Source organism: Mobula hypostoma, chromosome 3, assembly GCF_963921235.1.
Source record: "Mobula hypostoma chromosome 3, sMobHyp1.1, whole genome shotgun sequence".
Taxonomy (NCBI): Eukaryota; Metazoa; Chordata; class Chondrichthyes; order Myliobatiformes; family Myliobatidae; genus Mobula; species Mobula hypostoma.
In genome coordinates, this window is record NC_086099.1 from 104705814 (window position 1) to 104724058 (window position 18245).

Below are 18245 nucleotides of genomic sequence, written 5' to 3' on the forward strand. Positions count from 1 at the left end.
CTTCCTTTTTTAAAGAAAGGGGCTTCCCTTCCTCCACTATCAACTCTGCTCTTAAACGCATCTCCCCCATTTCACATACATCTGCTCTCACTCCATCCTCCCGCCACCCCACTAGGAATAGGGTTCCCCTGGTCCTTACCTACCACCCCACCAGCCTCCGGGTCCAACATATTATTCTCCGCAACTTCCGCCACCTCCAACGGGATCCCACCACTAAGCACATCTTTCCCTCCCCCCCCCCCGCATTCCGCAGGGATCGCTCCCTACACAACTCCCTTGTCCATTCGTCCCCCCCATCCCTCCCCACTGATCTCCCTCCTGGCACTTATCCGTGTAAGCGGAACAAGTGCTACACATGCCCTTACACTTCCTCCCTTACCACCATTCAGGGCCCCAAACAGTCCTTCCAGGTGAGGCAACACTTCACCTGTGAGTCGACTGGGGTGATATACTGTGTCCGGTGCTCCCGATGTGGCCTTTTATATATTGGCGAGACCCAACGCAGACTGGGAGACCGCTTTGCTGAACATCTACGCTCTGTCCGCCAGAGAAAGCATGATCTCCCAGTGGCCACACATTTTAATTCCACATCCCATTCCCATTCTGACATGTCTATCCACGGCCTCCTCTACTGTAAAGATGAAGCCGCACTCAGGTTGGAGGAACAACACCTTATATTCCGTCTGGGTAGCTTCCAACCTGATGGCATGAACATCGACTTCTCTAATTTCCGCTAAGGCCCCACCTCCCCCTCTTACCCCATCTGTTACTTATTTTTATGCACACTTTCTTTCTCTCACTCTCCTTTTTCTCCATCTGTCCTTCTGAATATACCTCTTGCCCATCCTCTGGGTCCCCCCCCCCCTTGTCTTTCTTCCCGGACCTCCTGTCCCATGATCCTCTTGTATCCCCTTTTGCCTATCACCTGTCCAGCTCTTGGCTCTATCCCTCCCCCTCCTGTCTTCTCCTATCATTTTGGATCTCCCCCTCCCCCTCCAACTTTCAAATCCCTTACTCACTCTTCCTTCAGTTAGTCCTGACGAAGGGTCTCGGCCTGAAACGTCGACTGCACCTCTTCCTATAGATGCTGCCTGGCCTGCTGCGTTCACCAGCAACTTTGATGTGTGTTGCTTGAATTTCCAGCATCTGCAGAATTCCTGTTGTTTGCGTTTAAAAACAGCTTATTGCTGAATTGAGGAAACTAGGCAGAAGGTTATTGAAGATATATTTGAACTGCATAGAGTGGGTGACACGAAATTATTATGTTGGGGGATGCAAGTGAAGAGTATTTGATAAAGAATATCCATTGGTCAACAGAATGCTAAGCCGGATACATAAAGAGAATGCATTAAATACAATTATTAAAATACAAATAAATTTTCAAGAGACCATGGTTCAAATGGTTCATTTTAATAATAGAGATTGCATAAAGTATACAACCTGAAATTCTTATTCTTCGCAGACATCCCTGAAACAAAAAGAAAACAAGGAATGAATGTCAGAAACATCAGAACACCAAAGCCCATCTGTGCAGAAGCATTGACACTCCCCCTCCCCCCACTTGCACCAACCCCCTCCTCACACCCCCCACCCGCCATGCAAGCAATAGCGAAAGCCCCCAAAGAGATTTTGATCTGGAGTCCATGAAAAAACTACAGCCCATCCCAACACTTCAGGATCTCAGACAGGCTCTCAGTCACTAGAGAGGGAGAGGGAAAGGGAGCAGCTTGGAATAGGGAGTTGTGAGTTATTAGTTTATTATTTTTAAGAATTTATTAAATATCTTGTGAATAATGGTATATTACAGAAACCAACTTTTGCCATCCATAAGCATGTTGTGGAATGTGTTGCCCTTTCTATATAATGTGGTCAGTACTTTTTAACCGACTTTAAGTGTTTAAATTTAATTAAGTTTCTCATTTTAACATTAAAATGCTTTCATAATTTTCAATGCAATTGCTCTAATTTGGTAAAGTTAATTTTGTGGTAATATTGCCTGCATATGAATTGTTCAGTCATTGAATTTGTCAGGTCATAGAAGGATTCAGCCAATATAAAGGTGCCCTCCTTAACAACTAATTCAATACAGTTGCAATAAGGTTGCAGGAAGCTGAGAAACACGATGGACATATAGTGAACTGATAAAGGAGTTACCATCTATCTAAATCAAATAATACTAATTAAAACCTTGTTACACCAGGCAGTGCTTATAGACTAAGAATAAGGGAATGATGTTTTATTGAGAATGAACTTGAACAGTAACTGCTGTTGAAAAGTATTACAATTACAGTTAACTGAAACCAGAGATCTGAATCATCAGGACCTCACCATTCTATGAAAGTTTAATGTAATGAGACTCAGCAGTGCTTGATTTTCTCTCATTCTGATTCTATTTTCCAGTGATGAAAATTACTTAATTGTAAGGTTTCCTTCATGAAAGAGAAGCAGCAAAGGTGTTTCTACAGAATCTGTTAGATGGTGTTGTTACTGAGTAACTCAGATCAGAGGCTGCGACCTTAAAGAAACTCAAAATGGACAACCAGTCACAGTTTTCCAGCTGGTCTCTAGGATTTATATGATCTGAGAAAGAAAGGTTTCTAATACATTTTTGCTAAAATTACCTGACAATATATTGATTAATGACTCTTTCAATAAAGCTTGAAAGGCCAAATTTATCATGTTTAATGAACATTTCTGCAAATTCAGGGCATTCTGGGGTACTGGCGAAAGTTGAGGATGTTCTGGTCTGCTAACAAAGCTGGAGGTCTCATTCATTTGACCTATTACTTGCAAAGCACCAAGGTTAAGATTGTACAAATTCTGTGTTTGTTATAATTGTCTCTGGCTATTTCATTAGAGCAGCTAATGTACAAAAACAAAATCATCAGAATCTCCTGTAGAGTTTATAACAGCAGGGGGAGAGAATAATTTAAGATTAAACTTTGACTTGGAAATAACAGTGAACAAATTGGAGAGGTTTTCAAATCACACTCAAATTATAGATGATATGTGTTTGATAAATGTGAACATATGAGAAGTTTGAGCTCATCATATAAAATTCACTACATCCCACACACTTTTGCACCATGCTTTTTTTTAACACTGGGCAGTACACAGTATTTCCATTGTAAACACACTTGCTCATCCAAAGGAAAGGACTTGGTTAGCTGTAAATTTGTATTTACATAAGTCTTATTTAGATATTTATTGAGATAACCACGCTGAATGGGTCCTTCTGGTCCTTCAAGCTGTGCAGCTCAGTAATCCCCCGATTTAACCCCAGCCTGTTCACAGGACAATTTACAATGACCGATTAACCTACCAACTGGCACGTCTTTAGACTAGGAGGGAACTGGAGCACCCTGAGGAAACCCACGAGGTCATGTGGAAGAAAATAAACTCTTGTATGTTTTGAATAATGTTTCCAGATTTTTTTGTGACTGGTTGTAATTCTGCATTTTCTTTTGCTGTTGCAGGTACGTGGAAATAAGGGAGAAGTTTTGTATATTCTGGATGCCAGCAATCCTCGGCATTCAAATTGGCTACGCTTTGTCCATCAGGCCCCAACACAAGAAGTGAAAAATCTGGCTGCAATTCAGGTACGTATGGGAATGCCACAGAGGCCTTTAAAGGTGGCTAATGGTTATTCAGTTGTCTTTTTTCCCATTATTTTATATATAGCCACCTACAGTGGCACTGCACCTGCTCTTCAATTTGCAAGTCAGTTGTAATGCTAGTGAATTAGCATTTAGTTCTGATAGATAGCTCAGATCTATCTGTGGATTATGGTAATTATGTTTTTTTATTGGAAATAATAGGTTTCAATAAACTTGCAGTAAATGTGGTCTATTTCAGCCATGATGTAGCCTAGTCAATAAATTGATGCTTTCAATCTTAATTTAAAGTTCTATATCAATGTCTTAATCCAAAATCAAACAAGAAGTACTTAGGAAAAGCAGTAATTATCATGAATCCTTGTTAAAGTAGCTTTTTAAAGCAGTTTTTTAATGCTGATGCCAACTTCATTGGTATTTTTCTATGATAATAGACTGGTTTAAGATGTTCTTTACCCCATGGATATATGGAAGTTCACAGTGCGGTGTGTTATGTTTGTTCTTAATAAAGACAAACAGCATGGGTAAAAATGCTAGCACATATTTATCTGGGACCTCCAGTAATGGCTTCCAGCTCAACATGGGCACGTGCGCCCACTCACCAATGTCACTTCTGGTTCCGAGTGAACTGCCCACATTGCACACTGGGAACTGAAGGTATTTATTATGTACACACATAATAACACATTTCCCTCCTTTAAAGAAAATAAACAATCATGATAAGATGTCCTCATAAACCTGCAAGAAACAGTAATGCTTTCCAACAAAGATATTTACATTAACGTCAATTGTAATGAGTATGTACACTTAGCTGCTTTCAGTCAGTCTCTGTGGTGGTTTAATATCCTTTGGGCTTCCTATTTATTTTCCATAGATGTATTGCTTTTATTTGCTGTATTCAGTCTCTGATCAACATGTTCATTTCTTTCTCATCCTTCTGCCAAGATCTTACCTGTTCGTCCCTGTTCTTTTTCTTGCTGTGTGACTATAGTTTGCTCCATATGCCTCACAATGGAGCCATGGACTGATCAGTGAGTCTTTGCACAAGTTCGAACTGATTCTGTCTGAATTCCCAAATCTCCTTCTGCTGGCTGTGTATCATAGATGGCAACTCCTGTTGGTTTGTGTTGAACTGTTGCTGTTCTGACCTTGGGGACTGCATGGTTCCCAGCTTCCTTTTTATTTTTCCTCTTCAACTTTGAAGATGGTTATGGAGTTGCTTTTGATTTCCAGTCTTTAACTGGAAGTTGATGAGAGTCAGATTTTGAGCCAAAGCTGCATGATGTGGAAGCAGGACTAAAAAACTTCCTCATCCTGTGACACTGGCATCTTGACTGTCATGCTAGTGTAGCTGGTACGGATGTCTATGGAAAGCGGAGTTATTGTGCTTCTGTTGCATAACCTCTCTGGAGCTCTCATTGATGCTGTTTCTCAAGTTACATCAAAAAACATCTGTGTACTCTTCCATAAGTGAAGTGTGGACGTTTTTGGACTGTGAAGCCTCTACAAAAACTCTTTTCACCAGGATGAGATTTTCCCATGCACTGAGACCTAATGTGGGTTGTACACACTTTTCAACAATCAGTAGCTGTGCTTTTAGTTGCTGCCCCTTGTGCTTGAAGGTCACTATACAGCCCCCTTTCACTGGAACGTTCTGTCCGGTGTAGCTGGTCACTTTTAACTTAATTGGGTAAATCTTGGTTTTAACTTTGAGAGTCTTGTAATCATCCAACTGACACCATGTTATGTTTGTTCTTAATAAAGACAAACAGCATGGGTAAAAATGCCAGCACAAATTTATTTGGGACACTCTAGTAATGGCTTCCAGCTCAACACCGAGTGTGTGCAATCTCTCCAATGTCACTGACGTTTCCGGTTCCATTGAACACTGGGAACTGAAGTTCCTTGTTATTAACACACATAATAACACAGATGGTTCAAATATTTAAAGCAGAAGTGAATATCAAACTAATGTAAGACTGTGATTCACTTTTCTCCAGGCTACCAAAGCGTTCACTTTATAGACTCAGGAGATTTGACATTCTTCTGTTTCTCCGACCCTTGATAGGGTTTCTCCTTGCTTCTTATCTGGACCACCAAAGAAAATCACTTTTACTTTTTCTTCCAATACATGTTCTGTTACTACATTCTCATCAGTCATTTAATTGGTGTGGCCAAATATCAAATTGGAATTGTAGTCCTTTGAAGATTTATCATTGCTCGTTGGGAATTTAATGCTATGTAAATAATAATGGTGATGCTTATGCATAATGCACATTTTGAATCCTGGTTGTAGTTTAGATGGCTTGGTGTATTGCATTTGTATGTGGGGAGTAAATATTACCTTTCACCTTCCTTATCTTTGTTCCTTCACTTACCTGTGAATAGTCACATATGGTATAATTCTGCTGTGGAATAAGTTATTCTCAGTATGTGCATTGGGTAGCCTGTAGGAAGGAGGCCTGGTATCCAATCTGTGTGGATTGGTAATAACATTTCCTCCTTGCTGTTGATCAACACTGGCGCACCTCAGGGATATGTCCTTATCCCACTGCTCTACTCTGTCTACACCCATGACTGTGTGGCTAGGCATAGCTCAAATGCCATCAATAAATTTGCTGGTGATGCAACTATTGTAGGTCGAATCTCAGATGGAGGCGAGAAGGCGTATGGGAATGAGATATACCAGCTAGTTCAGTGGTGTCGCAGCAACAACCATGCACTCAACGTCAGTAAGACCAAAGAGCTGGTTGTGGTCTTCAGAAAGGATAAGATGAGGGAACAGAAATCAGTCTTCATAGAGGGATCAGAAGTGGAGAGAATAAATAATTTTACATTCCTGGATGTCAGTATCTCTGAGGATCTAACCCGGTCCCAAAATATCATTGCAGCTATAAAGAAGGCAAGACAGCGGCTATATTTCTTTAGGAGATCTGGTATGTCACCTAAAACACTTGAAAACTTCTATGGATGTACTGTGGAGAGCATTCTGACAGGCTGCATCATTGTCTGGTTTGGAGGATTGAAAGAAGCTACAGAAAGAAAGAAGCTACAGAGAGTTGTAAAAATTGGTCAGCTCCATCTTGGGTACGAGTTTCCATAGTGCCCAAGAGATCGTCCAGGAGCAGTGCCTCAGAAAGGCGGCGTCCATTATTAAGGACCCCTAGCAACCAGATCGTGCCTCTTCTCATTGTTACCATCAGGAAGGAGTTACAGAAGCCAGAAGGTACACACTCAGTGATTCAGGAGCAGCTTCTTTCCCTTTGCCATCCAAGGTTCGATGGTCTGATGAAACCAAAATTGAGCTTTTTGGCCATCAAACTAAATGCTGTGTTTGGCGGAAGCCAAACACTGCATATCATCAAAATCACACCGTCCTACTGTGAAGCATGGTGGTGGCTGCATCATGCTGTGGGGATGCTTCACTGCAGCAGGCCCTGGAAGGCTTGTGAAGGTAGAGGATAAAATGAATGCAGCAAAATACAGGGAATTCCTGTCGGAAAACCTGATGTAGTCTGCAAGAGAACTGCGACTTAGGAGAAGATTTGTTTTCCAGCAAGACAATGACCCCAAGCGTAAAGCCAAAGCCACACAGGAAAGGCTTAAAAACAACAAAAGTTAATGTCGTGGAGTGGCCAAGTCAGAGTGCAGACCTCAGTCCAATTGAGAATTTGTGCTGGACTTGAAAATGGCTGTTCACTCAATCCCTATGCAATCTGACAGAGCCTGAGCAGTTTTTGAAAGAAGAATGGGGAAAAATTGCAGTGTCCAGATGTGCAAAGCTGATAGAGACCTATTTAAGGCTGTAATTGCTGCCAAATGTGCATCTGCTAAATACTGACTTGAAGGGGTTGAATACTTATGCAATCAATTATTTTGTGTTTTATATTTGTAATTAATTTAGACCACTTCGTAGAGATCTGTTTTCACTTTGACATGAAAGAGTCCTTTTCTGTTGATCAGTGTCAAAAAAAGCCAAATTAAATCCGCTGTGATTCAATGTTGTAAAACAATAAAATATGAAAACTTCTGGGGCAATGGGAATTCTTTTTATAGGCACTATACTTACTGTAATTGCCGGCTGGTGGTGTAAGTGGCATCAGCGCCGGACTTCAGAGCGAAGGCTCCCAAATTCGAATCCAGCCGGCTCCCTTGCACGCTTTCCATCCGTGCTGCGTTGACTGTCGAGCTAGCAACTCAGCCTCGTAAAAATAAGAAAGCCTGCTAAAAAAACGCCGTCATGATGGTGTCCTGATGACTCCACTCGGAGTTAAGGGCTTTCTTCTTACACTTACTGTAATTAATTATTTAGCGGCAGCAGTACAGTGCGATACTAAGTTAACAAATTTCATGACATATGTCGGTGATATTAAACCTGATTCTGATTCATTTCATTGCTGCAGTGTATGTTGGTCAACTACCGTGACCCTGCTCTCACTAACCGAGACTCCTCCCTGTTCACCATTCCATGCACAGCATGTGCCACATGGCAGTATTGTCCAATTCACCTGTTGAATATTCTTGTATTATTTTGAACTCCAAGACCAGCATTTATTGGTGACTAATAATTTTTTTTTGCCCATATTAGTTACAAACACAGATCTGGGTTTTGGTCTGCATTGGCCATTCTGAGCTCCCAGTTACATTCCCTTTCAGTTCTCCTTTCTGTCCCCATGCTGACTTACTCATCTTCATCTTCTTCTTTCTGTCAGGGTGAAACCCAATGTAATTTCTTATTCCACCTGGGTAGCCCACAACTTAATGATATGGAAATTGGATTTTCCAATTTTAATACCCCGCTCCTGTGGTTTTACCCCTCTTTCCTTCCTACCTCTCCTCAAATCTTGCTCCAGTACTCACATTTTTGTCTCCTTTCCCTCCCACCCATTCCCTACCACAACCCTCATCACCTGTTTCATCTTTCTCCCCACCTGGTTCCTTCTATTCACCCACGACACACGCAGTTCACCTACTGACACCCCCTAAACTCCCCACACTCATCTGCCATTCATCTCTCCCCTAATGGTCCTCATTCTCACTTTCTTATCGGATTCTAGCATTGGTTGCCCTTTGTGTTCATATTTGTCTCCTTCTAGCAGCTGTCTCTAACTTTCACATTCACTCCCTCTACTTTCTCCATCTGCCTTTTTTTCTGTTTGTCTGCCTGCATCATTCACCTGCCACTGTCTTCCAACCCCACCCCTACTCCCCTCCCCTAACTGGCACAACCGGGGTATCTTCTTACACCCTTCTCAGTCCACCAATCACCCTGAACTTCTGTCTCACTTCTCTTCTCGTGTTCTCGCCAATTCACTTCCCCACTCTCAGTCCTGATACAGGGTCTTGCCCTGAAATATCAACATATTTCCTTCAGCTGCACAGGTGCTGCTCAGCCCACCGAGTTCCTGCAGCAGACGGTAACTCCACATTCCGGAATCTGTGTCCCCATCATGTTACGCATTATTTAATGATTTTTTAAATATAGATACTTCTTTCTACCAAGTCAATTAATGTACAGGTTCTTTTCATTTTTTAGAGGCATAGATTTAAACTTTTATAAAAGATAATTCATAAATTTGGAGGGTACTGCAGAGTATACGTACATTTCTGTCCATGTAACTACTTTCCAATCTGACTCAAAGGCAGCTAATACTAAATCCTGTTGGGAAAGCTCTCAGTTACAAGCTACAGTAAGGAAATGCTAAAGGGTATGGGACATGAAATATTCGAAGTTAACGACTACTATTTTAAAAAATGAGCTCACTGAAATTATAATAGTCATTTTGTCAGTTGCAGTCAGTTACTTATTAAGCTACGGTTTGTTGTTTTATAAATGTTCAAAATTTCCTTCAATGTAACAATTGGAACTAGTACAAATTGGAGGGGAAGTCCTCGAAAGAGTTTGCGGATGACCCATTGATAACATTGCTGGTTAGTTCGATACACCAGATTATTTTCTTTTGGACCCCAGAATTCAATTTGACCTCTCAAGGTCCTGTAGTAATTGCTGCCAAAGAATGTTCTGAGATTTATTGCAGAGGAACTGGTATAGGGGATACATTTCTAAATTCCCCAACCTTTACTTTTTTATGAGGAATTCATTAGACTTCCAATATCATCAATCCTGGTTGTTTAAGATTGATGTTGAATCCATCTCTCCTCACATGAATATTGTACTGCTTCACTGAGTACTTGGTTCTGATGACAAACTTGCATTAGAAAGCCCATAACGTAATTTGAGTCAGAAACATAAGATACAGATGGAAGTGTTTTGTTTAGCTGATAGTATATTATTTTTTTACCATGTTGAGGATGAAGAGACTAAGACTTTTAGCCCATTTTCATTTAGTCTCTATATGTGATGTGGTTTATGTCATTTCAGCCTGAATGGCAGGATGTAAAATATTTGCTATGTGTTTGTGTTATTATTTTCCTTCAGCAATGATGGGGATTTGGGATTATCTGGCTGCTTATTTATCCCATGTTTTCTTTGTTGTTGAGGGCATTTGTAGCTCCCTTATTGACCTGGTATGAAGAACTGAATCAAGGGCAGAAGTTGTAGCACCTCAAAATCTTAGACTTTTCTCAATGGAAAATAAAATAACTTATTGTTTATTCATTTTGCATTCTTGGTACTTACCTTTTCATATTAAAAATGAAAACTTTACCAGATCTCAATGTTAATGGAATTTCCTCAATCCCATTATTGGTTAGCCAATGTACAGCCCAGTGGAACTCTGTTTGCATCTTTCTGCATCTGAAATTACCCATAAGAGCTAATCTGATTTACTAATCCCAGTATTTATATGGTGTTCTGAAATAATAATCTTACATATGAAGTATGTTTAAGTTAATATTACTCCTGTGTAATGGAGTATAGTCTGCAATAATAACTGAATCTCTTCCCCATGGTTCAGTAGAAATCACTGCCTTAGTTGTACTTTTAAGTAGAGACAAGAAGGGAGACATATTTATGTCTTAAAAGTTGCTCTTTGAATGGCTTATTGTACTCCACTCACCGGTAGGCTGTTGCTTTTAATTGTTTTCATTTAATTTATTGATGATCCGTTGATGATTCCAGTAAAATGTTTGCTTCAGAAGGAATTGAAAAGCCCTTTATCTCCTGAGATGCATGTGACATCAATTCCAGATCAGAACAATAGAGAAGATTTTGTTGCTGTTATTGTGTAATGTGAAATGGCCCCATTGAGATATCTGCATTCTACAACTGTCAGTAGAGTGCTTGCTGCCATAATAACAAGTAAAAACTGAAACAGCAATCCAACTGTTTTGGCATATTTTGGAAAGTGCACAACCTGTTTCCTTCTCATGGGAGCCCATGTGTGATTTATTATATTCTGCAAACCCTTGATAACAACATGAGGAGATGATGTGTGGACTCCTACTTCTGGAGAACAGGCCAGTTCCTATTTTGGAAATGTATGGGTATTTTAATGCTTAGATGGAATTCCAAAAAGGCAGTAACTCTTCTGCTAGAGTGAGTTAACACTGCCGATAGGTTTAACTATATTTTGAGGTTTGCAAATGTTGAAAGAGAAGGTGATGAAATGAATTGAGACCAATGAGGCCAAGTGGGGATTTGGTTATTATCTATGTTCGTACATAGTAATTGTTTAGATTCTCAGAACATAACTGTTTTATTGGTGACAGACCTGATACCAAGTTATTGTGCATGACAATTTAAATGAAACAGATGCAAATAGGCTAATTACGGGATATGCAACGTCCAGGTGAGAGTGAGTCTATTATCATATGTTGCGATAATTGATAAAATGTTATTGCGTTTGGCCTGAATAAAGTGCAAGATAGAGGTAAGCAAATAAACGGAGTAATTTGTTCATTAGATGTGGACTTGACTTACCTAATCGGTCACTGGATTGAGTCCCTAGTTGAGTCATTTTGGAAGGTTGCCAAGAGGCATCCACATTTGTATAAACAGAACCAAAAAGGGCCATTTTTTTCCCTTGATGGGCAATAGTGAACATTATATATATTTTTACAGGGCTTCTGCTCCAATGATTTCAGGTTTACTTAATTATTTGAATTTTAGAAAATCTCTGGTTGCTATGTGGGATTTAAATTTGTCACTCTAGATTAATAGTCAGCCTCTGTATACTAGTTCAGTGCCTTAAACTTGAATTTGTACCTGAATTGGCATGTTTTCCAGAGTTTACCAATGAGAATAGCAGTGCAAAGCCACTCGTAACTACAATAAGAACAACAAATGTTGAAAATGCTCTGCTGATCAAGAAAAATGCAGAGAGAGGGAGAGAGGGAAAGAACGTAGCAGGTTGATATCCTTTTACCTGTACTGGCCAGTTCTAATACAAACTGGAAAGTCTGCACTGTGTCAAGTCAGAAGATCGGATAGTGTTCTTTGAATTAATTTGAGTGTAGTTGCAACTTTATAAAGAAAATCATGCCAGTTATCCTAACTGGTTCCATCATGACCTGGATGGAAACACCAATGCCTATGAATGGAAAAGCCTACAAAAAGTAGTAGATGTAGCTCAGTCCGTCACAGACAAAGCCCTCCCTCCATTGTGCATTTCTATAATGAGCATTGCCACAAGAAAAAAGCATTCTTTATCAAGGACTCCTGCCTTCCAGGTCAAGCTCTTTTCTCAATGCTGCCATTGGGAAGTTGGTAGAGGAGCCTTAGGTTCCATACCATCAGATTCGGGAACAGTGATTACCCTTCAACCATCAGGCTGTGTAACCAGTGTAGATAGCCTCACTCACCTCAACTCTGAACAGATTCCACAACCCATGGACTCACTTGCAAAGACTCCAAATCATGTTCTTAGTATTATTTATTTTCTAACAAGAGCAAATCTGCAGTTGTTGGAAATCCAAAGCAAGACACACAAAATGCTGGAGGAACTCAGCAGGCCAGGCAGTAAACAGTCGACATTTCAGACTGAGACCCTTCTTCTGGACTGAGAGAAAGGGAGTGATGCCTGATTTAATAGGTGGGGGGATGGGAAAGAGGCTAGCTGGAAGGTAATTGGTGAAGCCATGTGGGTGGGAAAGGTCAAGGGCTGGAGAAGAAAGAATCCAATAAGAGAGGAGAGTGGACAATCGGAGAAAGGGAAGGAGGAGGGGACTTGGAAGTATTAGCTGAGAAGAAGAGAAAGGTCAGAATGGGAATGAAGGAAGTGGAGGGAGGAGGAAATTTTGTTCACCAGAAGGAGAAATTGATATTCCTGCCATCAGGTTGGAGGTTACCCAGACGGAATGTAAGGTGCTGCTCCTCCACCCTGAGGTGGCCTCATCTTGGCACAAGAGGAGGCCATGGACTGACATGTTGGAATGGGAAAGGGAATCAGAATTAAAATATTTGGCCACTGGGAAGTCCTGCTTGTGGCAGATGATGCGGAGGTGCTCAACAAAGTAGTGACTCTATCCCTACTAAGGTGGCAAGAAGATGGGGTGAGCGCGAATGTACGGGAAATGGAGGAGGTGCGGGTGGGAGCACTGTCAATCGTGGAGGAAGGGAAACTTCTTTAAAAAAGGAGAATATCTCTGATGTCCTGGAATGGAAAGCCACATCCTGGGAACAGGCAATGGGGCGGTGTGATCAAAACCAAACTCTCACCCCTTCCTCTATTCCCCCACTCAGACCTTTCACTTCTCAGCTGCCTATTACTTCCCCCAGACCCCTCCTCCTTCCCTTTCTCCTGTTGTCTACTCTTCTCTCCTATCAGCTTCCTTCTCCAGCCCCTGACCTTCCCCACCCGCCTGACCTCACCAATCACTTTCCAGATAGCCCCTTTCTCTTCCCCCCACCTTTTAATTTAGGCACCTCCTGCCTTCCCTTTCAATCCTGAAGAAGGGGCTTGGCTCGAAATAGGAACTGTTTATTCATTTACATTGATGCTGCCTGACCTGCTGAGTTCCTCCAGAATTTTGAATGTCTTGCTTTTTATTTATGTACTTATTTATTTATAATTTTGCTTGCCCAATTTGTCTCCTTTTGCACATTGATTGTTTGTCAGTCTTTGTTTCTATGTAGTTTTTCATTAATTCTATTGTAGTTCTTTGTTATATTGTGAATACCTGCAAAAAAATAAATCTCAAGGTAGTATATGGTTACATACACGTACTTTGATAATAAATTTACTTTGAACTTCTAACTTTGAAAACTTTGAGAGTCCAGAGTGGGACTGGAATAGGAATTAAAGTAACTGCCAATTGTATGGAGGTGTTCTGCAAAATAGTTGCCAAATCTGTGTTTAGAATCTCAGGTGAAGGGGAAGCCACATTGTGAGCACTGAATGCAGTGCACTAAATTGGAAGAAATTTCTAGAATGTTCACCTTCACTTGGATACATGGTACAAAAGGAAAATATATTAGAGCTGATGTTACATTTCTAGCAGGCGCACAGGGTGAAAATGTTGACCAGAGTGGTTTCGGAGGGAATAGCCCTCTTGAAATACTGAATGGAGAAGGGAGAGAAAGATAGATTCTTGGCGATGTCATTTTGAGGCATGGCAGTTACAGATTAAATTCAATCTTTTGAATGTAGAGTTGTCTTCAGTGGCAGATCAGGATAGGGGGCACCTACTTTGGGTGGGAGGAAGAGTGGAGAGCTAGAGGAAGAGGGTTTGAGAGCTGAAGTGTAAGAACTGCAATAGGGTCAATTGAGAACCCTGTTGACAGTGCAGAAGAGGAAATCATGGTTGAGCAAAAAGGAAGAGAACCTGGAAATTCTGATATGGAAGCTGGGGCAATCAGAATAAGACCACAAGACCACAATGGATATGCTGAATGTGGAGAAATTGGAAGAACTTCTTGCAGGAAGCAGAGTGAGAGGAGACGTTAATATAGCTGTAGGAGTCAGTGGCTTTTAATGGATGCTGATCACTTACCTGCTGTATTAGATGGAAATAGTGAAAGGGCACAAAAGTGTCAGAGATGGGCCTCTTGAAAGCAAGATTATGATGTACGTTGGTTGTAAATGTGATTTTTTTTTCATTGGCACTGTCCCTTTTTTATTCAAGATCACGCCAAGCTGCAGTCTCCATTGTGGTTGTGGCTCATGCTTGTTTTTTTTGTTATTTTTTAAAATTTGTAGTTCACAGGGATGGTTTTGGGGACAGAGAAGGGTGTTAGGGGTCAGTTTAGGGTTTAGGGATAGGGATGTGGAGGAATTAGAGTACAGGCCTTTACACCACACTTGAAGGCTAGAGGCAAAGTTGCAGTTGGATATTGGGCCCACAAACAGGTGAGGACCTTTGGGGTTCCATCATTGACAAGACCAGAGTTGAGGCCTAATTTCAAAATTCCGTCATCAGTGAGTGAGACTTTTGAGACATGGAAATCAGGCCTTCATCCACAGTTTTCACTTATCATCATCTACGAGTCCTGGGTCATTAATGAAGATTGAAGCCCAAAGGTCATTTGGAAGTTGTTAAAACCCGATAGCTGGAGCCCAGATCTGTGAGTCTCTGAAAGTCCACTGGGGAAGTCAGGGCCCAGTGTCTGCGAATCAACGAGTCTGCTGGAGGCCGAAGATGACAGCCTCTTCGAGGGTTAAAGGACTGTATGTGCGTAGGGAGGAACGGGGATTGTTTGCTTTTGTTGCTTGGTATGTTCTATTTTATTGTGGTCTGCCTTGTTCTGCCAAGCATTATGGGTGTGATATGTTGGCACTGCAAGTGTGGTGACACTTGCAGACTGCTCCCAGCCCATCCTTGGGTGTTAGCACAAATGACACATTTCACTGTATGTTTTGATATACTGTAGGTGCAATAGATCTAAATCTGAAGTCTGATGCTCTGGAGCTTTGTATGAGAGGAGGAAACAATCGCAATATAGTCATCTACATAGTGAAAAAAGAGTTAAGGTGTTGCCTGATAGGAATAAAACAAATACTATTCCATGTATCCCATAAAGGCAGAGATTGAACCCATGTGCATTCTTACAGATAGACTATTTCGAGTAAGTGAGAGGGAGAAGTTGCACATTATTAAAAACAAGTTCAACAAGATGAAATGGTTTGGAGGGGGACAACGTGGTCTCTGATCAAGAAAAAGTGAAAGATCTCTCAGGGTATCTTAGTGAAGGATGGAGGTATAGTGAGATTGAATGTACTGTATATACTGAAATTGAGCAATTTGGGGCAAGAGACCAGAAACAATCAAAGTGATAGAAGAGGTTGAGAAAGAGATTCGGTGAAGGAGAATGAATGCAGTGAAGGGAGGAAGTTCTGTGGGATAGGAACAGGTATAAACAATGTGTCTACTAGGACAGTCCTGCTTATGGATTTAGAGAGGAGTTAGAAGGAAGACTTCCTGAATACTTTAAGTCCTTCTTTCAGAACAGTGTCAAATTATAATAATTTAAATTCAAATGTGATATTTTTGTTTCATAATATACTCTTTATTTTGATTATGACAATCATTTACTCAAGCAGAATGAATTGTTATTATAAAAAGGAATTAAGAGCAATAATCTCTATAATATGTTGTGCTACTGTGTAAGATGAAACAATGGAGAGTTTTTTGGGGAGCAAACAGTTTGCCAAAGCAATCAATATAGACTTGAGAGTTTTAAGAACAGGTTGGAATGTTCTTTTGATTATAACGTGTGTTTATTTTCCAACCGTTCTTGTAATCTCCAGCCATTAATGTTGGAGGTAGGGAATATTAATATGCCAATGGCAAAAAGCTCATTGACGTTGATGCAGAGCTGAAAGTCGCATTCCTTTAGCTAATGAGCAGCAAGAATTTGTTAGGTACCAATTCCATAAAACTTATTCTGCTGCCCTCACTGTGCACATGGACACAGATGTGCAGCGAGCTAAACAACTTTTCTAAAATCACACCATGGAGATTTTCTTTTAGAGAATTTTTAATGAGAATTTCTTTTGTGAAAGCGTAGAGAGTTAACTAAAATGTGTATTAAATTCAATACAGAATTATCTGCATATACTAATACTGTCAATGTTAAGAGGTGTTAAACAAGGTAGTATATGTATGTAACATCCCATATCTATATGATGTAAGCACAAGGCACAATGATAAACTTAAACGTAATACTTTGTTCAAAATATACCTACTAAATGTTTGACAATATTACCAATATTACTTACAGATATTGCTGTTTCAGTGGCAAACAAAGAGCAGATGGAGATGAATGTCTTTCCACTGTGTACTTCAAATCAGAATAAAAACTGCCTGCACAGGAAGTGGTATAAAAAGCAGCTTATGTATAGAAAGTGACGATCATACAAAATGATCTGTGGCTCTCGTGGCCAGAACACTTGTGGCCAAGAATTGATTAACTATATAAAGAACTGCAAATTATTTCTTTTAAACTACACATTACAACATTAGCTTTAAAAATGTTTAAGATACGGAGAATAGTGAGTTTTAGATGTATTTGATTGTCTGTGGTTGATACGTAGAACTTATTTGTCATCATGCCAGGACTGAGAAACAGTACACAAACATACTAAATACAGCAGCTGGTTTCCTATTTGGAAGTATCGCTGTTCGTTCAGTGTTTTTAACTTAATGAAAAATTATTCAAATTGAGTTTGTTTGAGTCAGCTGTCATGTCTTTTGAAATGTTAATTTATGAAAAATTTTCAGCTTGTATTAGATATTTTAGGATACATTCTGTTCTAGATTAATTAATCACCAGTCAAACGTGAGACTTGTTTATCGGTCTCAAATTTAAGTAGTCCAAGTAATTATTATTGTCTATTTTGATTATACATTAAGACATTATTTTCAGAGAATTCTCTCCTTTGGCAGCTGAGACAAATTGGAAGTGTTATGTCTCGCCTGATGTGCTTTGTCATTTTATTTCTAATTACTAGATCTCACTTGTAAGTTCACAGATGTTTCTGATTACTTATTATTGCATTGTTGAGCAATCAGCTTTCATCATCAGGTCAGAAATGTTATATTGTTTGTACATTTCATTTAGTTGCTCGTAGTTAGAAGCACTTAGGTAGAAGTCAAAGGAATTTCATTCAATATTTGAATCTACCTTTTGTGAGAATGCTGAGAAGTACTGTCTTTTTACATCAGTTCCCTGCATGCTGTAAGGCGTTGGTGAATAATAAAACTGTCCTCAAACTGCAGCTATGTGGAACTGCAGTTTACCGATCTGTCTGGCTTAAGAAAATGGGAAAACTCTCGAGTGAGGGCAGAATAAAAAGAGATCTGAGTATTCTGTAGATCTCTAGCCCTTGCTCAGACATTGCATTGTGCCAAGCATGTTATCTATCCCTGGTTGATTTGCATGACGTTGAAGATCTTTTTCCATTGAAATTACCTCACAATTTCCTTAAATATACATAAGAATGTTGGCAGAGAGCCTGATTAATATTTCTCTAAACCTGACTTCAGCTTACTCAAGTATATTTGGAGTTTTCCACTTTCCACCCTATCATTATGGTCTCTCTGCATCAGCTCTCTCCCAAGCAAAACTTTCTTCATAATGATTGGAAATCTAAAATGAACTCTTTTCTATTGACACACTAATGCGGTAGATAAAATATCAAAAGCAAAATTTCTAAAGAATTTAGGGCGCCTAAGACTTTTTGCACAGTCCTGTATAAGAAACAATAAAAACCTATATTTTGGAATCCAATA

The 18245-nt window shown here is 40.1% G+C and overlaps 1 protein-coding gene and 1 long non-coding RNA gene across 7 annotated transcripts in view; one reads left to right on the plus strand and one right to left on the minus strand.

Moving 5' to 3' along the window:
- prdm5 (PR domain containing 5) overlaps positions 1-18245 on the plus strand; it is a 331962-nt gene that overhangs the window by 36421 nt on the left and 277296 nt on the right. For all 5 annotated transcript variants that reach the window (XM_063042227.1, XM_063042228.1, XM_063042229.1 and 2 more), the window contains exon 3: positions 3477-3599. In XM_063042227.1, the coding sequence (XP_062898297.1) occupies positions 3477-3599 (123 nt within the window). The remainder of the gene's footprint in view (positions 1-3476; positions 3600-18245) is intronic.
- Positions 1394-16992, minus strand: LOC134344180 (uncharacterized). 2 transcript variants are annotated; one of them, XR_010017382.1, is made up of 3 exons: positions 16733-16992; positions 7684-7816; positions 1394-1468 (listed from the first exon to the last, which is right to left on the minus strand). It is a non-coding gene; the product is annotated as an uncharacterized LOC134344180 (long non-coding RNA). The 2 variants fall into 2 exon arrangements; XR_010017383.1 differs by having other exon boundaries at positions 7684-7835.